Below are 23,723 nucleotides of genomic sequence, written 5' to 3'. Positions count from 1 at the left end.
CTTTCTGGATCGTATTTCAACCTCTCACTGGTACCCTAAGCAACATGTGGACACCAGTGTAGCCCTTTACACTTCATGAAGTGCTGTTTTCAATCTGAACACAACCAAGATACACTGCAGCTCCTGTGACTCAAGCTATGGATTGATGCATATGCATACGACAGGTCATTGGTGGCACAATTAGATCACAAACCTCCCTCCCCAGCTCAGTTTTGTTAAGTTGTTCCCAGTCGACTTGACAAAGAAAACTTTAAAGTCTAGTCTGTATATAAGCTCAACGTCACTGTCCTGTAACACTGTTTGCCGTGATAAAAGAGCAAAAGAGAAGCGCCGTAAGAGGACAGAGACAGAAGTGAGGGCTGGAATGAGCAGAGAATAGCCGGTAGGAAAGGGCAGAGAAGTGATGAATAGAGAGATGTGGGAAAGACAGAGATGGAGAGAGAAAGCAAAGTGAGGCGAGGGGAGGAGGCGAGCGAGGTGAGAATGCGTTGATGTAATTGATGTGTGGACTCATTTAGACAGGTTTTCCATATGCTGTCAGTTCCAGCAGGACAGACTGCTTTAAGGAATGAACTGTGTGAAAGACAAGTCGTTTGACCATGACGCTGGAATGTGTGCAACTGATGGTGTGTGTGTGTGTGTGTGCGTGCGCATACCGACACACACATACTATATAGACCAATGCAAACACATAGCCCCGGGGGGTACAAGAGGGTGTGTATGTCTTCTCTCTGATGACTACACTAGTCACCACCGTGCATGCCACTCATACAGGCAGAGGCAAACAACTGAAAAAGCTCAACAGAGGACTCATGTTACCTAATCTTATTCTTATAGTGTGTAATTCTCATGATAGTCCCATAAAGTGTGTAAACTGTGATGTGAATGGTTACAGGTGCGGACAGTTTAAAGGACTGTTGTGATTCCAGGTATCTCCAGACTCAAGGTGGCTAGCTGGATCTCAGAGTTATCTGTGCATCTATGAGAGGGGGAAAAAAAAGAAAGACTGCACACTGAACTCAGCTCTTGGTTTGTATTTGTTCATGAGGAACTATCTCGTTACCACGGCCGTCGACGGAGAAGAGTGCGGATTCTGCTTTATTCAGTCAGTCCCCGCCATGTAGCCAGGTAGCTAATGCTAGCTAGCCAGCGATTTGCCGATATTAGACTGAAGTCTTGTTGAAAACACAAACATAAGGAGCAGATTAATTAGTGTGTGGACTTCTCTGCTCTATGAAAATGATTTTTAAGATTATTAAGGTGCTGTAATGTTCGTGCTCTACTTAGTTGAAGCATCTCGCTTGGGGGCGGAATCTAGATTTGATTTTTTTTGGTCATCTTGCCCAGCCCAAAGTCAATTCTCCATTTTCATCTTCCCTGCTCGTCTTACTTTTCCTGTTTTTTTTCTACTCTGTAAATGTATACCATCTGTTAAAATGAAAAACTGAAAATGACTATTTTTCCCATTTTTCTCAGACTGCAAACCATCACCCAATTTTCTTATGTTCCTGCCTCTTTCACTTCTCTGCTCCTCTGTGTTAATACAGTGTAATTAGACTGGACAGTAATTGAGTAGCTCACTGACAAGTGCTCCCGCAGACTAAAGGATCAGGATGGGAGCTTTGTGAATAGAAAACTCTGAATTTTTCACATCATAATCCCCATTCGAACTCATCCTTCACTTTCAGGCCAAAATATAGGTGAGAGTTCAGGTGTCGGTTTGCATTCTTTCGGCTGTGAGAGGTCAAGGGAGTTCAAATGTCAAATAAGAAGGCATGCCTTGTCATATGCATGTATGCATAAAGCAGAATTTACTCTACTGTATGCACACACACACATTCGCTGTCACCAACTACTGCTACTATCTTTAAAGCTTTAACATCATCTTTAAGCTTAAACAATGTGCATATTAATACACCTGAATTTGGGAGTCTCTGCACCTACTTAAAGCCATGAGTGGCAAGTTTGAATGAAAACAGAAGGGTGTTTGCTCTGATGCTCATCCTCCAACCACACACTACTTAACTCTTGAGTTACTATGACTATGACACTGACCAATTTTGACCAAATCAACTTCAGGTTTAACTTTAATACTTTAAATCGGCACAGAATTAGATGCAAACTGTGCAGGATGTCCTCCAAATTATATAACATTAACACTTGCTGCTAAAACTGCAGTTTAAAGTTTAAAAAGTGCTGACCGCATTTTTTAAAATAAAAACTGCAATTTGTAGATGTCAGTTTCTATGAAACTGCAGTCAGAAGCTGCACTTGTTCCAGACAGTTTTGGACCTGATAAAAGTAAAAGCGAGTGCTGTGGAGTACTAAAGTATTTCAAATCAGTCTTACACAGCATACAGGTGACAGTTTCCTGTTCTATTTTCTGTTTTTAAAAAAAATAAAATGAGCCTGACAACCTGCCTTGAGACCTGAGGACGCTGGCTTCAGAGCACCTGCCCCTTCCGACGTTAGCAAAAGATGTAGTTTTGTTAAAGTGGTGCTACTGGAGTCTGTAACACTAAAGCCTGCTGTGAAGTGACTCAGGAGGACTAAAGGATCCAACCATGATGAATAACAACTAGTTCAGTTGACCACAGATTAATAAAAAAACACCCAAAAATTAAACATTGATCAAAATCTTCAGAATAGATGTTAATTGGGGAAAAAGGTTCAGCACATTTACAAAGCCATTTAACATAATACCATCTACACATTTTAATACCCAGTTCTAATTTTCCACTGTAAAATCAGCACTTGTCTGACTTGACTTTTCACAGCTTGCAATTCCCTTTAATTTCATGCCTTTAAAAATGTCTTATTTTTTTTGCACGTGCACCTGTGTGCCTGCGCATGAGCTGTACCCATTAGCTGTGCGTTATTGCACCCTGTCATGCTAATTGATGAGTGGCTCAGCCTTGTTGTGATATCCGCCTTCTCCCAGCTGTTCAGTTATTTGTTGGCCCCATCTATTAGAGATTTGTGTGACTTGTTGTCATGTTGCTCTCATGTATTCTTTATTTCAATCCACTCCCCCAGCCGCTTCTCCAAAACATCTTTTGTCTTTTGCCAGGTTGTCATTTTAAATAAGAATATTGGTCTTAATTGACCTGCTTGGTTGAGTGATGAATGGATAATAGATTCAAAGGACCCCTCAATCTCCTGTTTTGAACCCCTCTACACACACACACACACACACACATACACCACTCTGCTGATCAGCAGATCAGAGGCGGCACGTTAAACCTCAGAGGGCCCTTGTAAAAAGAGCCTGGGGCACCAGTGACGATTGTTTTGAAAAGCACTCAGCTGAAAAGCATTTTGGGATGACAGTCGGCCGACTGAAATAGCACCTGTGGAGGAACACACCACTGTCAAAGCTGGGGGGTGTTGAACGTACAACACATACACAAATCGCATGTGTATGCGTGCACATATGCGCACAAACACAAAAGACCCCCTCTTTCACTAACACAATCTCACACACAAAGATGCATAAAAGATTTATAGTCTCTCTTCTGCTAGTGTGAGCTTTCATATACACACAACTCTACACACACCCACTGAGAATGAAAATCCTTCTTTCACTAAAATGATTTCACTTGCATGCAAGAATGCATGTGCGCACACACACACGCACACACGCACGCACGCGCACACACACACACACACGCACGCACGCACGCGCACACGCACACACACACACACACACACACACACACACACACCTGTCCTGGCAGATGCCATAGCTGTGTTCTCATGTCTGCTGCTGGGAGGGTCAATCTGTTGTAAAGCTGTGTCTGATTTAATACAACCGGCTGAGACCACAAACGCCGGCGTTCATCGAAAATAACTCGACAATGACAACAATCCTCCCGCTGTTCAGTCAATTAAAAATGAGGTACTTTAATAGCTGGAAAGGACACATCCCGGTGTGTCAGTGAATTACCTCTGGCGCGGTCAAAGTAGACACCAATGAATCTTTGAAATGTTGTCAGGCAAATAAGCAATGTTTCATGTGTGGATCATCAGTGTGGCTCGTTAAGATGTGGCGTTTAACATAACAGACGTCTCATGGTTCGTAAAGATGAAATGACCTTTGTCATCGAACATCAGCTTTAGAGCTGCAACTAACAATTATTTTCATTATCAATTCATTTGTCGATTATTTACCCAATTAATCTATTTGTTGTTTGGTCTATAGTGTCAGAAAACGGTGAAAAAATGTTGATCACTGTTTCCCAAAGCCCAAGATGATGGCCTCAAATGTTGTTTTGTCCCTACGAACTGTCCACAACCCAAAGATATTCAACTTATATTTGCTAGAAGACTAAACCGGAAAATATTTGTATTTAAGAATCTGGAACCAGACAATTTTGGCATTTTTTCTTAAAGAATGACTCAAAACAATCAATTGCCAAAATAGTTGATATAGGCGATTCATCCCTCAAGTAATCGACAAATAGTTGCAGCTTTAATCTGCACACAATCATTTACATGATTATATTTTACGCCACCTACAGTCTATTCTATTTCATTAACAGTCAATTCATTCAAGTTATGTTGTTTACAACTTTCTAACTATCCTAAAGTCAATATAGCACTTAATCAGTTGCAAAATTATTGAGAAACTGGTATGTAAAAGTACATTAGGCTACATGTCATTTTGCTGATGTTTTACCATCCCAACTATGCAGTAAAGAAGATTGGAAGATTAAGTTTATTAGGTCATAAATCAAGAAAGTTTCTAAATAAAAAAGTTTTAATGGAACTGAACATATGTATCATTACTTGCCAAACCAGTTAAAACCATTTACTAATTATCCTCTCATTTACAACTCCATCAGTGACCCTGATAAAGACACCAGATGTCCGATCAATCCATTATCAATTCTAATCCCTGCCATTAACCCGGTCTCACATGGCCTCATTAGTAGATGTTACTAAAGTCACAGTTTGGATTCTGAAATCGTGTCCTGTCCACCGTCAGCCCTCACAGACGAGCTAATGCAGCCAAAATAGCAGCGCAGCTCCCATGTGACTATTTGTTAATTCCACTTCTATCAGGAGTAAAGCCAGCTCTTTAAGGGGACAAGAGGACCATGGAAACATACGGCCCTTGTTTCCCTAAACACAAGCATGCATACATGCATGTGCGGACACACACAGTCACTCACACCAGTGCAGGCAGGCTTATGTATTCTTACATCTAATTCGGGGAAATGTAAAAACGACCCCTGTGATTCCGAGACAGCAGCAGTGATTGAGACCCTGAATGAAAGAAATGGGGGCAGCAGTATTTACTCACACACCATCACAGCACATAGTCTGACAGACGCACATACAGACGAGACATGATGGGAAGGTTTAGGTATTCCTGTGTCTAATTCGGGGAAATGATTTGTGATTCTTGAGACGAGAGGAATGATACAGAACCTGAACGAGGGACACCGGGGGCAACAATATTTACTTAGACTTCATTACAAACACACACACCCTCACACACGTACGTACAGAGGTTTAACCTAAACCAAACTCTGACCTCTCCACACCCTCGGCTCTGTTACCCAAGCTTGCTTCTATCCTTCGCTCCGCATGCCATCCAATAATGTCAACTACGAGCTCCTGTCAGGCTGTTTTTAAACACAAGGACAGAGACTCAATTACAGCAGAATGGCTTTCAGGAGTCATCCTCCATCCAGAGACACACACACCTGCTAATGGTTGTCAGATTTGCTGGCAAGAGGGTCAAAGGTCGAACCAATCTGCGTTCCGCAACAATCAGCGGCTTCCAACAGTCTGTGTTGTTAACATCACTCGATTAAGGAGGACATAGACATGCAAACACACACACATATTCAGTTTGTGCTCAGAGACAAGACAAGTTTTATGTGTTTCTTTTAAAAAACCAGTGACCAAAAGTCTAAGAAACTAATGAACCAAAAGAAAACAACTGCTTACTTACATTTAAAGACACCACAGATAAAGATGAACCTCGCTCGACACAAAGCAGCTTTTGTGCCCTTGACTGTTCAGACACTTCTCTATCGGCAATGACCAGTAACATAAACACCACGATAGGAAATTAACACCAGCAACCAGCCAAATGCTGGAGAGTTTTTCCTGTAAGTGATCTCTTTATTTCTCTTTGTTTTTCAGGTAAAACTGTCAGATGAAGTCAGGGATCCACCAGCCACTGGCTGGTGGACAATAAAAGTCTTCCTGGCATGACAAATCCATTTATCGTTCTATTATAACAACATGCTGTTGTCTACATGTTGTCAATGTCTGTGTTTCATATATCGGTTTCTCTGCACCCAACTGTTCTCTGGCGAACATACAAAAGAACCCAAAATAACGCTGAGGGGTTGAGGGGGACATCAATCTGTGGTGGACCCTCGGCTGTGTAATCCTAAACCTTCACCTTCCTCTTAATACCCATCACCCCCCACCCCCTTAATACCCACACATACCAGGACAGAGTAGGGCCACAACAAATGGTCCCCCGACAAAGGGCAGAGTTCGGCCAGTAGCACTTGTGCACACACAGATGGGTATTAACACGCACACATACAGACACATGACGTGAACGCATACATGCAGATAGATATAAGACTCAAGACACTGACACACAAGAGTCAGGAGGGGAGCTAAGTGGGGGCTTTCCCCTCTTAACTTGGCAAATCTGATCAGAAGAGCCACAGCCAAGGGTCTGTCATCCCCTTCTAAGCCCCCCTCATCTGAACCCTCCCTGGGCTGAGAAACCACTGTGGCCCCCGGCCTGACCCGTCCTGCCGCGGGGAGAGGGGGGGGGGGGGTTAGGCCTCAATTTAAAACGAGAGTGAGAGAAAGATGAGAGCTAAGCCAATCAATAAATACACAGAACACATGCACATTCACCCGGACACTCATCCAAACAGATGAAGGGAACGCGCCGAGGGGCGGGTGAGCGGATTTACACTGCGGACAGAGTAGTGGTCGGTGTACATGTTACAATTATAAAAATAAAAAGCCTCCTAAATCATGATATGAAAGTAGAGTGCAAATGTGACGATTAAAATGGGGGCGGGGGCGCAATCGGCAATACCCACAAATACACTAGAAACCCTTCTATAAATGCCAGCTGGCCTTTCTGGCTCACTGCAGTCGGAAACTACCAAGAACTACTTGGCTTACGGTCATTTAACTTTAGGGCTCCATATAAATTCAATAATACCGCTTCATTTTGTTCCCGAAACAAATTTCCCTCCGCTGCTTTGCCCGGGCCAGTGTGATGGCTCATACACGGGGAGCGCTGCCTGTGGTTTTATATTAACTGGCTTTACTTTGGTTTTGTCAGTCCAGCTAATCACAAAATGAGCTCAGAGCTGCGTGTAACTGCAGAACGGGGTTTGATTCTCGGTACGATCATAAGCCGTTACAGCCCTTTCACATTTAAATTTGCTGGAATGACCTATCATGTCTGAATACTGCTTTAAATAGTAGTGCGTAACTGATTTTGTTGGGTAAAAGACTAGTTTGACCAACTGGGCTACAAATATTTAGATATATTAGATAATTAACTTGATGTTTATTTAAAAATTTGAACAGTTGTTTTAACAAATGGGAGATTAAAGATTTTAGAGACCATGAAATTATCCTCAACATGTCATGTTTACGATGGGACTCCCTTGCGACGATGCCATGCTCTCCCCAACCTACAGTATAAATAGATGTGCGTCTAGGATCATAGATACAAAGTAAACAAAACACTAACATCGTGCGAAGTGGGATCTCCTGCTACCTCAGCGAGTTTGGGTCCATGCTATGTACTCAGCACGCTGCGGGATCAGATCTGACTGATGACCTTTTGATGTACGTCTCTTCAATCTGTCATATCGCTCTGCGCTGTATGCAATGTACTAATGCAGTAAAGTCCCAATAAAACACAATCCAATTTATTTACTGTCCAACCAGCACATTGGGTAACTTAAGAAGGCTGAGAAAAGCAGGAGGAGGCAAAGCAGGCCTTCAGCAGGCTTCAAGAATAGCTTTATGAGAATATACGTCAACAAAATAATTGATATTTTGATAAGTACACATTTGTATATACAAACTGCAACGTTTATAATTGACTGTCCATAAAAAGAGGAATGAATTCTCCAAAGAGTCAAGGCACACTGATTCATCAAGGTCCAAAAGCTAAAAATTAAATAATAAAAACATATACAGTGGGGTCCAAAAGTAAATATTCTAATGTAAACGTGGAAATAATCAGAAAGTTTGATAATTCAGAAACATTTTAAAAGAACAAGAAGTTATGACATGTAAAATAAATAAGAAATATTTAATATTCTGCACTATTTTTAGGTCAGCAATAAAATTTAAGCAAATTTGTGGCATTGACCGACTTAAGTCCTTAGTAAAAAAAAAAGGTCAGATTTCCTTGAGTTAAATCACTTCCATTGAAGTGTTCAGATGACGCTCAGGTAGGTTAGATCTATTCATCAGAGGCTTGTTGAAGTAACTCTACTTGCAGCCAGTGTTCACCTGTTATAAATCTGGCTGTGCCTCAAGTTTCCAGCAGATCATTGCTTACTAAGAAGCATTTTGATAGTGGGAAACCTGGCATCGGAACTAAGTGAAAGTGTCAGAAGCCATATTGTTATTCTAAGAAAAGAGGGGCTTTCTAAGCATCAATGGCTAGACTAAAGGTTTCTACGAGGGCAGTGCATGGAACTCTTAGAACGCTTTGCAGAAACTGGATCAGTTTTATCCAAAGCACGATCAGGCAGACCAAAAGTGACCACACCACTAGAAGATCAATGCATCAAGCTTAGTTTCCTGAGAGATAGCAAAGCAACTTCATCACAGACATAGAATTTGCTTAATAAAAGAACACAAGACTCCAATCAGCACAAGTACTGTCAAAAGAAGGCTGTCTTGTAGTGGTCTCAAAGGACGTGTAGCAGTGTCTAAACCACTTTTCAGGAGGGGAAACAAGGCCAAACACTTGGGGTGGGCTGAGAAATACCAGCATTTCACAGTGGATCACTGGGAAAAATTCCTATTTACTGATGAATCCAACTTTTCAACAAGATTTATGGCAGTAACAGAAGGGTGTATGTAAGAGGACGAACAGGAGAAAGAATGATACTGCAGTGAGTCAAACCCACAGTGAAACATGGTGGTGGGAATATTCCAGTCTGGGGGTGTTTTGCCTACTCTGGAGTTGAACACCTGCACCCAACTGACTAGACCCTGATCAAGGAGAAGTACCACTCCATTGTTCAGAGACATGCTATACCCTCTGGTTTGTATGTTTGTGGAGAAGGATTAATACTGCAGCAGGATAATGACCCCAAAAACATCTCAAAGCTTTGCAAGAACTACTTGAAGACCAAAGAAGACCAAGGAGTCCTGACTGTCATAGACTTCCCTCCACAGTCACTTGACCTCAACCCCACTGAACATTTATGGGGGCACTTTCTGTGAGTATTCTGTGACATCACAAGAAGCTTTTTGGAACATTGTAAAATCCTGCTGGGATGACGCGGGTCATCAGGTTTTGCACAAACTTGTGGAGTCCATGCCAGTTCAATTGCATGCTGTCATTAACGCAAAAGGGGTACATACCAAATACTGTAGATATTACTATAGAAAATACTATATAGATATTCTGAAATTCATGTACATTTTTCAAAAATTCTACTTTTCATTTAAATTGTTAAGCTGATATTATCATTTGTAGAGCTGGGTATCGATTCGGTAAATCCAAACCGATTTGATTCCAATTCACAGGTCCTGATTTGATATTGATTTGGTTGGGGATATTTTGTTAAAATACCACTTTTGCTTTGATATGAAAGAGATTCTCAGAGAACTAATGCTGTAAATTGTACAAGGAACCCTCAACCTGTTGCATTATTAAAAATAATAATGTTTACATTAAGAATTGATCCCGCAGCAGTTACATTAATGTATTTTTTATTTAACATGAACATACGACAGTTGGCAACACGATACAGTGCAACTCTATGAACTCCACAGTCAGTGAGTATTGAATGACCAGATAAGTTCTTTCTTTAGTGCAGTGTATAAACAACAGCTTTAGACTTTAAAATCGAACCACAAGGCAGCCAGTGTAAATAAAGTGGCTTAAAAATATCTACTGTAATGTAAACAGCGCAACAAGATCTCATGGCAGGAGCCGCTCCACTGAAGGCACCGCCAAGCCTACAGGCAGATGTCTGGATTCATTTCAGATTTACAATTCACAGGAAAAGGTATATATCAAAAGATCGATCTGGAATTTTATGAATCTATATTGTAAAATTTACATTAAGATCGATTTGAATTACAAATCAATTTTTAAAACCCAGCCTTAATCATTTGTAATGAAAAAAATAGTATTACATTAGAATACAAATCAAAATACAAGTATCTTGACTAATGGTCTCAGACTTTTGGACCCCACTGTATATAAAATAATAAAGAAATAACTATAAATATGATATTTTATAGTATATATTTTTTGTTGCATTTATTCATTTGTTTGTTTACTTTTTTGGGGTGGATGGTATATCTGGTATTTACCATTTATTCACTACTTTTATCTATGACACAGTCTTTATTCATGTATTTTCTTCATTATGATCTGCAACACAGTGTTAATTTATTGAGTACAGGTGTAATGAGGAAGCCTGATGTGACTCACGTGTGTTAATAAAGCTTGATGATTGTTGCTATACATTAGTCTAGTTTTTATTATGTAGACACAATAATAAAGGCTTTTTCACTTTTGTACCTTGATGAAGCAGTGTGCCTTGATTTTTTGGACACTGACTACTCACCCAGGCATCAGGAGCATCTTTTTTGTCAGATCCAAGATGCACTTCATTCATTTGTTTCATCATTTGTTTTTTATCATTTGTAATTAATTGTTTTACATTTTACTACATGCAACAGCTTGAATCAGTGTAGTGACTGATTCAAGCTGAAGGGTCATACGGTGTAATCCTATTAGAGGCCAAACAACTGCAAATATAAAGAGAAAAAAAAACATTTTATAGTCTCCTTGCTTTCCCTCACTGATGATGCTCTGTGTGCACCCTGCAGCAGAGTACTTTGCTTAACAGTGTATAATGTAAACAGTGCTGTCAGTTAGGGAAATAATGAGGCAAAGCTACAGTGTGATAATATGGCAACTAACATTTTGATTATGCTGCAAGGAGATATCCGAGACATTTTGTTTTTTTTATTTTTTTGTTGAAGCTTTAAAAAGACAGTTTCAATTTGTTTTCTGAGGGAATGCTGCGAGGGCAGTTACTGACTTCCTATATGTTGGATTCCTCAGATATAAGGGGATTTTTGATAGACGCAGGGATGAAAAGACAACAGTGTGCGTAGGTGGACAGTTGTTAATGGTTTACAAAAAACAGAAAAACGTAATAAGAATTTTTTTTTACAACTCTACCTACATGTAAAATCAGTGAACAGATGTTGACTAAACTTCATTTAGTGGTGATTATTTAAAGCTCTTAAAAGTCGGAATAAAGACTTGAATTTACCATTTTAAATATTCAGCTTAACACACCTGCACAACAAATGTAACAATGTCAAAATATCACAACGCAAATGTAGCCTACTTCTTGGCTTCCTGTATTGAATAAAGCAAGTAGGTAAAATGTAATTAACCCATCCGCCTCCGGCTGCTGACAAAGATACAAGCAGCGAGTCTGGAGGGAGAGAAACACCCACCTGTACCAGCGAATCAAATGTGCACTTTTTACAATGTAGCTCTGTCAGCTGAACAACGAGCATGACTGGAGGCACAAACGGCCTGACAAAATAACAAACACGCACACTGAGTTACTGCCCTGCCCTCTATTAGGGAACACAATGCGTGTGTAAGGGGATCTTAATGAAGGACTCCCCTGAGGCAAAGCCCGACGTCTCTGCTGAGGATGTGTACTGTTAGAGCTCATTAAATGAACATGAGTACTACCACTGACATGGTGGGAGAGAGTCTGTGTGTGGTGTTTGGTTACAATACCAGATTTAGCCGTTTATGTCACGCAGCACACATGCCTCTCTGCACCAATTTATTGAGCGTGCATGCCCATGTTGTTCCATTTGTGTGTGTTGAAAGAAGTCATTACACAATCACACTTGACATGAAGAGAGTGTGAGTTTCATGTGTGCGCCTTTGGCATTTTGTTACTAGGAAATACTTACACAAGGCTATTGATATCACAGACGCTAAAACGGCACGGTTATTCGGACAAAATGAACTTGAAGGGATAATCGTATGTATGAGAGGGTACAGGGCGAGAGAGAAATTAATTTACAAAAAGAAAGAGTGACAAATGTGGGACATGAGATGAAGAAAAAGTGAGAAAGAAAAGAGGATAGAGGAAGGACTGGTGTGAAATGTGGAATTTGATGTAGCAGTGGCCTCTTGTGGATGAAAATGGAAGCATTTGTATTTGTACTGTATGTCTCTGTCAGCACAGGTAACACAAATTAATCACAAAAGGACTGTGGGGAAAAACTGTTTTACTTCCGTCTTTGCATGCCTTACCTACCTGCTCTGTGTGCGTCTTTACAGATTTAGCCTTCCGACAATAAGCGCTTTTTAGTTCAGTATATTGGGATCAAAAAGTGTGACAGCTAATCCTTCTGATATCCATAAAAGCTTCAGAGTCATTAATATGTGTGTACAGTATGTGGACTGGACTCACCTCTCTACCCTTGTGTGTGACGAGGGCAGCCAGCGGTTTGGCGTAGAAGCGGCTGTAGCTGAATCCCAGGCAGCCGTACATACTGTTAGCAGTCAGCTTCAGAGCCTTCTGACGGATATCATACTGAGGAACAAACAGACTCAAATAAGGCCAAACAGATAAAAGCTTTTATCAGTCTCAGAGTTTAAATTCCCCCTAATAAGCCAGGGTCAGGTAGATCTGATAAATCACGTATAGTCTCTGACAGATGAAAATGTTTCTGTAAGACTGCACCGATGCACCTGCTGAACAGCTTTTTGCATGATTTTATCTCTTAGCTAAGAGCAGAGGGGCAAAATAATAAACTTTCTGATGCCTAATTGCTGTCGATCTGATATGCTCATGTTCCATATAGGGCCATATTTATTGATTAATCTGTGAATGTTTAGATATTTATTTGCACAGTGAAAACCTGTCATCACTGGAATCCATTCTGACTAAAATTATGTGAGACTGACCGCAGTCACATGAGTAAGCTACCAACATTTCACAGCCTCCTTTCAAGTCTACAGGGGTGAGTGTTTAATACTCAAAAGATTTGGGGTGAAGCATCACTTTAAGCTGCCTCATCATTAATAGACTCAATGTTATGATGCATTTTTGGGATCAAGGAGGAAAAAGTGAGAGATAACCATTCAATACAAACTAAAAGGCAAGTGTATACTAACTAAAATATTTTTTAAAAAACACTTGTACAGCATGTGTCACAATGTGGCTGTGGATATATGTGTGTTTCTGTATCAGCGAGCTTGTCTGCGTACCTGCAGGTAGAGGTCCGGGTTGATGTCTTGCTGTTTCATCAGCTGTTTGACTTGTCTACGTCTCTCCACCAGCTTCCTGATTTCCTTGGGCAGGATCCCCATATCCAGGTCGGAATCTGGAATCTCGGGAATCTCTTCTGACTCATCATCCTGTTACCATGGAAACAAGAGTTGGAACTTTTTTTTATGGAAACAAAAAGTCCACTTGGGTTTACGTCACACCTCTGTACCTGGGTACCAGGAGAGTGAGTGTTACCCAATAAATGTTCTATTAAAGAATCATTTTGTTGTAAACATATGCACCACACACCTCATTCTTCTTTCGTGCGTTTTGAGCCTCTCTCTGCACGGTGGTGAAGCAGATGTTGAACTCTTGGATGATAGACGGATACAGGCTGTTGAAGTCGAGCAGCAGCACGAACTTGTCGTAGAAACCTGCGGAGAGATGGAGGGAGGTTATAGAAACGTGAACACATGTGAAAGAAGATAAAGATACACAGAGAAAACCTCAGACTCACAACACAACTTACCAACTTTAGGATCCAGCACCAGACCTCCAGCATAGGCTGCCTTCTTCTTACGCTTGCCTTTCCCTGCATCCAAATCTTCTTCTCCCTCAACCTGGGACAAAGCAACAAAGAGAAAGAGCAGGAAACATTTGTGACATGACTGCACATCACAAAAAAAAAGAAAAAAAAGAAAAAAAGAGGAAGCCGTGTGTGTGTTTACCGTCTCCAGTTGGGTCTTTTTGAAGGAGGGTTTGTCAGGGACAATGTAGTTCTTGTCATGGAAGGCGTGAAGCAACAGGAACTCATTCCTCTCAGAGCGACCGCCCATTAGAGTACGAGACTGCAGAGAAGCAGCAGCAGAAAGACATCAGTGATGGAAGCAGAAGAGAAATAATGTTACCAAAAAGGAAACCATCATGAACCATAGGATTTAAAGAAGGCCCAGGGGTGACGGGATTTTTATGTTCTAATCCAACTAAAGTGCAAAATGTCATCTTCATCTTTTAGTTTGTACCTTGTGCTCTAAGCCTTGATAAAGACTTTTAAGATTTAAAGCTGCAAGTCTCTTCCCACTTTATTTTTCTCTTCATTCACCAGAGAACAAAGTCTTGCTTTTGTCTGCAAACTGTTTTGTTTCTGGCTTCAATTTTCAGTGAACAACAAGTGAGAAAAGGTAAAAGGCTGGAATTTAAAAACCTCAACGATTTTCCATCCCTGTGCGCTTTTGTCATGTGTTTTTGAAATAGTCTGTAGTTTTCCAAGTAATATTAGTAGTGCAAAAAAAATATGATTTTCAGAGTCAGCTTCTCCAGAGCCCATTCCCGAATCAGTTCAGGTAGATGCATTTCAAACAATTATAATTTCAATTATTACGTGCATTTATATTTGCAGCTCAGCAACATGAGTGACGATGGCTGTGCTGTAACATTTAACGTGTATTTTTGTTGCTGTGATGGATTAATCAGTGTAAAGGTGTGGTGAGTTACCATGACATTGCCAGCGATGTTGGTGATCTGCAGGGCCAGCGGCAGCACGTTGAGCTCACACATCATCTGGAGGATAAGCTTGGCGTCTGTCCATGTCAACTCCAACAGGTAGAGCAGGTGAGGAGAGTCGCTGACACACAAACATTCAAACATTTTTTAGGATACACATACATTTATTTTCCACACTGATGTATGTGACAGAGAAAAAACCCCCACAAAAACTGTGCGTGTATGCATAAACACACGTCTCTTTCCAGAAACACTATCCTGATTACACAATAATCCACAGACCACATATTAAAAAAATTAAAGACATAGACACACCTGTATAGATTCTTGATATTTTCTTGAGGGATGGTGACTCTTTCTGTCTTCAACACCTGTGCAGTCAGTTCAGTCAGATGGTAACTTTTGCAGCGAATCAGCTCCTTGGCTGAGATCTCGACATCACACACCAGACGGCCACAGGTGGCGCTCTTCTCCGCAAAGGCACTACGACCCTACAAACATATGATCTTTAGTGATGAGCACTATTGTACAGCAAAACCACAACTTCTCTTCTTAAGGAGATTTTTGTTCTTCTTACCCCTAATTTGGGCATGTTGGACCTCCTGAGACGTCCCATCTTAGACCAGTGGGGAACTTTGCACACATTGATGCGCTGGAGAAGCACTTCCAGGTCAAAACCAAAGATGTCGTGACCCTTAAGGAACAGACAAGGACAAAGAGGTTTATTTAATGGTTTTTATCCTGATTAAACATAAATGACTTATAAGCTCATATTTTGAGCATTGAGACAGTCTATTAAGCTGGGAGAAAATCAGGCAATTTATAAGTAACTTAAAATAGAGGCTGCAACAATTAGTTGATTGATTATCTAGTTGAGCAACAGAAAATTGATTGGCAAATATTTTGATAATTGGATAATCATTTTAGTCATTTTTTTAAAGCAAAAAACACCAAACCTCAAATGTGAGGATTGGAAGCTTTTCTGTGTCATACATGATAGTAAACTAAATATCTTTATATTTTTGACAGTTGATCAGATAAAACAAAACACTTGAAGACGTCACCATGAGCTTCCAGAAATTATAACTGTCAATTTTCACTATTTTCACAATGATTAGTCGACGAAATTATCTGACGATCAATAATCATCAGATAATAAAAATAATCATTTGTTGCAGCTCTAATTAAAAATGCACCACCATCAATGGAGAGAAAAAAAAGTCTACTAGCTTTATTTCAATATGTGAAAAGTTGTGAAATAATTCTCCAAAATACTCAAACTCACCACAAGCACATCAGGATCAATCTTGTGCATCTTAGCCAAGAAGAAGCCGAGCAAAGTCCGCTCTGTAGAAGCTATCTCCACTCTTCCATTCTAACAGAGGGAAGGAGTCACATCATCAATGTTTTGGTCACATACACTGAAGAAAAGTCATGTTACAGAAATATACTCGGCATCAATACTAATAAAATCTACTATTTGTATAAATAATCCCAAACTACCAATCTGTAAAGTACTGTGGAATAAAATAAATGAAAATGTATCATTATACATGTATAATAGTCATTTGCTTTCTCTGGTTGACAGTTTCTTATCGCTTCAACATTTATAAAAATTCTGTAAATATCTTAATTACTGATCTCTCTGAAAATATCAGAACAAATGTTGATGACATGCTTCTGTGCAAAAACAACAACAACAAAAGAACACACAATGAGTAGAAACAAGCTGAGGCCTACTCACTCTCTTCTTCACGACATCTTTGAAGTCGTACGGGAAGATACAGTCAGTAGGTTTACTGACCACTGAAAAAACAAAAAGAAAATAAATATTCCTACACATTTGCCATTTTTACAGACTTTAATATTCTGTCTATTTTTCTGGTGTTAGTAGGTGTTGAGAAATATGACTAATATCCAGCAAAACCGCAATATGGCTGAAGGTTATTCAATGTTAAACTGAGGTCCTTTACATATTGATGTGTGTGAATAGAATATATTCTCATATATTTACATCTTATTTATAGTGAATGTATGCAAAATGCGACGACATATACAGAAATAACTCACCGCAGAAATGACTCTGGTAGGGAGGTTGAGGTGGAGCTTTATCCATATGGAACTGATAGTGGACAAGTGCAGCCAGGGAAACAATCTGCAGAGGAAAATCAAAGATTCGCTTACATACTTAAAAATGTCAAGTAGTACATTTGGTCACTTGTGCAGCTCTCAGTGTTCTGACCTCGTTTTGATGCGTCTTGGGGTTCTGGACAGTCTTGAGGCTGATGGACATGACGGTGATGGGTGGAGGTGACAAGTCTTTGACCACGGTGACCAGATCACTCCTCAGGGCCATAGCCTCCACCTTACACCAGCTGACTGGCTGGTTGATCAGCTCTAATACACACACACACACACACACACGCACACAGTGGGTACTTTAGGTCAGGAATCTTCTCCAATATTTCAAACATGAGTTCGGTTTTTTATTTTTTAATTCAGAGAAAATGTTTCTCAGTATGGCAGCCTGAAATAATCTGTTCTTCTTATAAGCAGAATTGCTCCTATGAAAATATAGTAAAAGTAAATGCAGAATTATACAAACATAGCTTCAAAAAAAAAATCTAGATATCCTCCTTACGTGGTGTCTTGATGTCCAGCCAGCATGGCCCTTTAATTTTCCTGCTGAGGAGGAAGTGCTCCAGACTGGAGGTGTTGGTTCCAAAAATGTGGGAAAAGGTCGCCCCCTTAAGGTCAGAAGGCAGCGCAGGGAACTCAGCCTGCAAAAATATTATTTACCAAAGAGATGTTTTCATCAAAAAAAGAACTATAATTTCATAATTTCTTCCAGCCATCTGGAAAGGGTGTATGTGCGTGTTCACTCACAGAATATCTGACTTCCAGGTACTCGCATTGACTGGGCACATCAGGTATTTCAAAGGCATAGTTCCTCTCCACTTTCTGCAGTGAGAAGAGCAAACCAGTCACAAACTTATAAGATTTTCCACTTCCCAGAAAATTACAATATGCTTTACGATCCATAATTAGGGTCGGTACCTTGGACTTGAACTTCATGATCTTGAACTTCTCAGAGAGCTCATTGAACTCCTGGTACACATCCATCATTCCTACAGGAGTGTCCGACACCTCCCCAGTCTTGGGGTTCACTTTCTGTTAATCGAAAAACAGTAAAACACTTGAAAAGGATTTCTCAATCACGTAGAGGAGACAGGTAAAATGACTTGTAGAAATGCGGTGCCACATCTAGTCTAAGCAGATTAAAGCTGTCCTAAAGTTTATTATCAATAGATTTATATAGATAAGGCTGGGGGAATGTACTGTGTACTGTAAATTAAATGGTAATGCATGGACTTACACAAATGAATAACAATCTTACTCTTTAGATTCCAGCAAATATAAAACTGTTAAGATTTTACGTGGGAAAATTGATGATAACTGACCAAGAACCTTAATTGAGGCTGAAGTAGGCGAGTGTTCCTACCCAATTAGACATGCTCATAATAGAAAGTCTGCACTAAATATAGAAACTCAATCTCTAATGCTTAAAGTGGCATATGAAGGAGCAGGGAACTTACATATTCACGAGGCAGGAAGTACATGGTCCGCTCAATGTTCTTGACGGAAACACAGCAGCTGACGTGAGACTCGGCTGACTCGATCCACACCTTTCCAAACAGGTACACCACACCTAGGCCGAAGTTAGGTTAAAGCTTCAGGGAGTGCTCTACGAATCTGAACAGGTTATGACATCAAATAAAGAATATATTTCCCACTCCAGGTGTGAATCTGCCTTACCTGGTTGGTTATACGGGTCTTCAAACGCATCCAACCAATAAAATCTGAAAACCTGCTCCCCGTCAGGCCCTTCCACCAGCGGAAGTTTGCCGGAGTCGACCTGTACATCTGCTGGAGCCTCACTGACTTCGCTCTCATCTTGTCCCCAAGAGCTTCCGATCCTGCTGGATCTGGAAAAGGACAGAGACATAAAGTAACGCTAAATGTTCTCAAATCACAAAAAGAGTGTGAAGCTATAACACAAGAGCACAACTGGTTTATATTCAATAACTAATTAAGAGAAATGCTGCTTCAAACACAAGTACTTCTCTGAGGGAAAAGACGGTGTAAACATAAGAGTCACTCTGCTACTCCTATATAGAGCATGTAAATTTTAGCCAAAAGTAGCATAAAACACTTGAGCAGATGAAAGACTCACAAGAGGACAGGGTCCTGAGGCTCCAATTTGGGCTCCACTTTAACTGCAGCCACTGATGCTGCTTTAACTTCAGCATCTTCTCTAACTGCAGGCTTCTCCTCCTCAAGCCCGACCTCCATCGGCTCGTCGAAGTCCACCTCATCAAACGCCAGATTATCGTTCACTGAGCAACACATTATCACAAAAGTTAAAATAAAAGTTGTGTGTTTCTAGAAGGGAGAATAGAGCAACGGGTAGCACAAATTTCAGAATTGTTTATGTCTTTATTACCTTCCTCTTCGTCTATCTCCTCTGCTTTTGTTCTCTCCTTCTCCACAGGAAGAGCAGGTGTAGAGGGAGGAGGGCGGGCTGATGGCCTAGGGGTCAGGTCAGGAGGCGGCGGCCGGATCACTTTAGCCTTTAACCCCGTAGCTGAGGGTGTCTCCTGGTATCCCAGAAGTGAAGGACAGTATTTAAATAATTTATTTCAAAATGCTTAAATTGGCCCCATTTAATTTAACAATTATTCAAGATTATGGTAGGAAACTGTGATGACAAGTTACCTTTGGCATCTGAGGTTTGATGGAGAACGGATTCATGGGTGATCCAAGAGACTTCTTTTTCTTTAGAGTGACAACTGGTGGAGGAGTCAGAAGACTCGGTTTCTGGGAGGACAGAGCGAGACGCATTTCAAAAGCAAATATGATAATATATCAGATAAGGATAAAGAGAGGAGAAACAAGAAAGGACAGATCTCTATCAGAGTAAGAAATCAGCCAAAACTATCATAGAATGTGACATAACTGGATGTTCACAGGTTTAATTATTGAATCAACACTTTGTCCTTTTCTGCTCGCTCATTACACATCAGCTAAAAGCCTCAATGTAAATGTCAATGTGCAGGAACCATTTGGTTAATTGTGGGAAACAGCTAGCTCAATACTGTTATTATTGTGGCTCTACAGAGAAAGTCAAATGCATTAGTTGACACTAAATTGTCTTCAATTATGTTCTGCGTTGCCTTGATGGTATGGTACCAACCTCAGAGTGCAGGTCCTGTAAGATATCTCCTAATAGGTCGTCTTTGGACAGGTCCACGTCTTTCTGCAAGAGACAAAATTATATTTTTGGTCAATGCACAAGCAAAAAAGGAGCAAGAGTGAGAAAAAGTGTTAAGCATCTGTTGTTTCAAGTTCTGCTTTGATTTCTGTTTCCCACTTGGTGAAATGTGCAATATAAGCAGGTCAATGATGCAAACAAAAACACACCTCAGCAGGCTTCTTGACGTTACTGTTCATGAACAGGCTCTTAATGCTGTTGGGCTTTGCTACGACAGCTTTTTTCACATTTTTCTTCGAGTCATTTCCCTTAGCTCCCGCTTTTCCTGCGAACACAAATTAAAACTATTGACACAGAAGTTCAATCCTTGCAAAAAAAACAAAACAAAACAAAACATTTACTGGACATCATCCCACACTCACAATACTGCATTGGTGTTTACCTTTGTTTTTTTCTACTACATCATCATCCAAATCATCGTCAAAGATTTCTCGTCCATCCTCCACGTATCCTGTTCCATCTGAAAAAACAAAAGACATTAGGACCTCCCTGTTACACACACACACTGCTACAGTGGACACATGAGACTGAAACTCACCATCATCGATAATCCAATCATCCTCTTGTCTGTCACGCACCATCTTCGAGTACTGCTCCTCATCCACCTCCTCATAAACACTGGTAAACTCCTCCACCTGGAAAGCATGAAACATTGATTGAACATCGCCTATGAAGAGCTGGACGATATGATTAAAATGAATAACAAAATTAATTATTAAGAATATTATTTTTCAATATTGATCAATGAAGTGTGCTCCACTGTAACCTGTTACACATAAGACAAAACTCACCACGCGTGTAACAATTTCTTTTTTTCATTTTCAAATACTATTTACTTGGACTCAAAACCATAACACAATATCATATCATCACAACATAACATCTATAAATGATAATATTTAATTATTATTCAGCTCTACATTGCTGGATAATTATCAGACCTTTACGCACTATTACCTGCTGAGAACATCTCATAAAAGTTCAACTTGTCCTTCTTACTGGAAAACATTTGAGATGTCCAGTTGTTCAATGAAGTCTGATATAATTGTAATATACACTACTCATGTTATTGCAACAACTTTCTTCCAAGCACAGTGGCAATTAAAGAACATTTTGTTGAGTAGAGCAGTTGCTTTGTGGATCCAAAGTCCCAAATTTGCAGGTGGATCCTAACAGATCACGTTATGATGCTCTGAGAGGTATAGTACAGTTATCTGTATTGTCAAGCAAGGCAAAATGTAGACATGCATGCACAGAAGTGACATTTAAGTCTATCTTACCTCATATTTTATCTTCTCCCCCTTCTTGGCTTTCTTGAGCTGCTCCAGAGCAGACTTCCTCCCCACCTTCTCTCTCTTCTCCCGTCTGGAGCGAGACTTGGCCAGACCACAGGCATCCCCTCCATCATCTGAGAGAGAGACAGACACACACATATACATCCACATGACGACGCAGTAGCAGGTGTGGGACGTGACAGCTGTTTGTTTCAGCAAACATCCACTAATGTCACGTTTGCACTGACTTGTGAGGAGCGCAGGCGCAGTGCGTTGCTACTTTTCCTCTCACCTGCTACTTCTGTATATGAACATGAAGACGTTTTTAACTAGTTTGAGATGTTTTGTTACTTATTATTTCTGATAGATACGGAGATTAGTTCATAAATATATCTTATATGGGGAAAGAAAGCAAGTTGGAGAATTACGAAACCAAATGAGGAAAAACACAGCAATAGCAGCGCAGTTTAAGTTGCTCTTTACGTGTTTTTCTCTCCCATGCTTTAAAGCTAGACTCATGATAAACTGTTAGCTAGTAGACGCACTTACAGACACATATGATAGCTTAAAACTGCTCTCAGTTGTAGTATTATAGTGCACGCTAGCTAACGTTACTCTGTTAGCTAGCTTTCACTTATCGCTTTACTTTTGCTCTTCGGCTTAAGTCAGCTACCAAACGACACGACTAAAACACAAACTCACCGCCGTCCATGTCTTTGTCTGGGTTTGATACCGGAGCCATAACTTTTAACTTTCTGTCTTTATCGTTTGTTCCCTGACAGAAACACAACAACAGGACAGTCCGCGCCAAATCACCTTCCCGGGGAAAGTCATATGCAGGAAGTGATGTCACAACTCTGACAGCCAATGAAATGACGCGCTGTTTCCCGATCTGTCCGCACGTCGGCAGCGTTGTTCAACGTAACCTCTGTTTACTCTGAAGTACTTTACATATACAGTGGTGGAAAGTAACTTAGTGCATTAACTCAAGTACAAATTTCTTGTACTTTAGTGGAGTATTTCCATTTTATGCCACTTTGTACTTCTGCTCTACATTTCAGAGGGAAATATTGTGCTTTTATAATTTTATAGTTACTTTTCAGGTGTAGATTTTACATAAAAATAATATTTTTCTAAAATTCTAGCTGTTGTTTAAATTGTTTAATTTGTTCTGCACTTTGAGCTGCATTGGTGTGTGAAAGGTGCTATATAAATAAAATGTATTATTATTATTATCATTATAAAAACATATGGTATGCTAATATAATGCAGTAAACTGGTTCCACATTGATGAACTACAGCATTAAAAATGCTCCTGCATGTATTTTTTAGCGAAAAAAACAAACAATATCATATACTGTAATAATACCCTAAAAGAAGCCAGTCTGCATAATGAGTACTTTTACTTTTAATACTTAAAGTACATTTTGCTAATAATACTTCTGTACTTTTACTTAAGTAGCATTTTGAAATCATGGTTTTTACTTGTAATGGAGTATAATGGAGTAACAGTATTTCTACTTTTACTTAAGTAAAGGATTCCTCCACCACTGTGTATATATATATATATATATATATATATATATATATATATATATATATATATGTGTGTGTGTGTGTGTGTGTGTGTGTGTGTGTGTGTGTGTGTGTGTGTATGTATATATGTATACACACACACACACACACATATATATATATATGTCTTACATACAGTACAGTACAATACAGTATACATCTCTTACATACAGTAATATATATGTATACATATATATATAGGCCTATATACATACATACATACATACATACATACATACATACATACATACATACATACATACATACATATATGTGTATATACACACACATATATATACATATATATATATGTCTTACATACAGTACAGTACAATACAGTATACATCTCTTACATACAGTAAGAGATGTGCCAAATACAATAAAATTTTGAAAAAAAAAAATTAAATATAATATGGACTAGTGTTGTATGAGTTTCCAAATAGTGACTTCATGGTGTCTGTACTTTGTTATAATCCAGGAGGAATAACATACAACCATAACCTCAAATTAGGATCCTCA

The 23,723-nt window shown here is 39.8% G+C and overlaps 1 protein-coding gene across 1 annotated transcript in view; it reads right to left on the bottom strand.

Moving 5' to 3' along the window:
• Window positions 1-22,484, bottom strand: part of pola1 (polymerase (DNA directed), alpha 1) — a 57,873-nt gene extending 35,389 nt beyond the window's left edge. The window contains exons 1-26 of the mRNA XM_042398593.1: window positions 22,332-22,484; window positions 21,636-21,763; window positions 20,894-20,990; window positions 20,738-20,815; window positions 20,505-20,620; window positions 20,278-20,340; window positions 19,800-19,901; window positions 19,528-19,681; window positions 19,258-19,420; window positions 18,840-19,009; window positions 18,620-18,732; window positions 18,081-18,194; window positions 17,910-17,984; window positions 17,665-17,803; window positions 17,266-17,420; window positions 17,094-17,178; window positions 16,768-16,829; window positions 16,309-16,398; window positions 15,601-15,717; window positions 15,339-15,514; window positions 15,015-15,144; window positions 14,249-14,368; window positions 14,050-14,140; window positions 13,830-13,954; window positions 13,520-13,669; window positions 12,720-12,842 (exon numbers count right to left, since the gene is read on the bottom strand). Coding sequence (XP_042254527.1) covers window positions 12,720-12,842; window positions 13,520-13,669; window positions 13,830-13,954; window positions 14,050-14,140; window positions 14,249-14,368; window positions 15,015-15,144; window positions 15,339-15,514; window positions 15,601-15,717; window positions 16,309-16,398; window positions 16,768-16,829; window positions 17,094-17,178; window positions 17,266-17,420; window positions 17,665-17,803; window positions 17,910-17,984; window positions 18,081-18,194; window positions 18,620-18,732; window positions 18,840-19,009; window positions 19,258-19,420; window positions 19,528-19,681; window positions 19,800-19,901; window positions 20,278-20,340; window positions 20,505-20,620; window positions 20,738-20,815; window positions 20,894-20,990; window positions 21,636-21,763; window positions 22,332-22,371 — 2,976 coding nt within the window. The 5' untranslated portion in view covers window positions 22,372-22,484. The remainder of the gene's footprint in view (window positions 1-12,719; window positions 12,843-13,519; window positions 13,670-13,829; window positions 13,955-14,049; window positions 14,141-14,248; window positions 14,369-15,014; window positions 15,145-15,338; window positions 15,515-15,600; window positions 15,718-16,308; window positions 16,399-16,767; window positions 16,830-17,093; window positions 17,179-17,265; window positions 17,421-17,664; window positions 17,804-17,909; window positions 17,985-18,080; window positions 18,195-18,619; window positions 18,733-18,839; window positions 19,010-19,257; window positions 19,421-19,527; window positions 19,682-19,799; window positions 19,902-20,277; window positions 20,341-20,504; window positions 20,621-20,737; window positions 20,816-20,893; window positions 20,991-21,635; window positions 21,764-22,331) is intronic.
• Between the last annotated feature and the right edge of the window lie 1,239 nt (window positions 22,485-23,723).

This window comes from Thunnus maccoyii, chromosome 21 (genome assembly GCF_910596095.1).
Source record: "Thunnus maccoyii chromosome 21, fThuMac1.1, whole genome shotgun sequence".
In the NCBI taxonomy this organism is placed as follows: domain Eukaryota; kingdom Metazoa; phylum Chordata; class Actinopteri; order Scombriformes; family Scombridae; genus Thunnus; species Thunnus maccoyii.
Note: the sequence above shows the minus strand (reverse complement) of the source record. Positions and strands in the feature narration are given on the sequence as shown.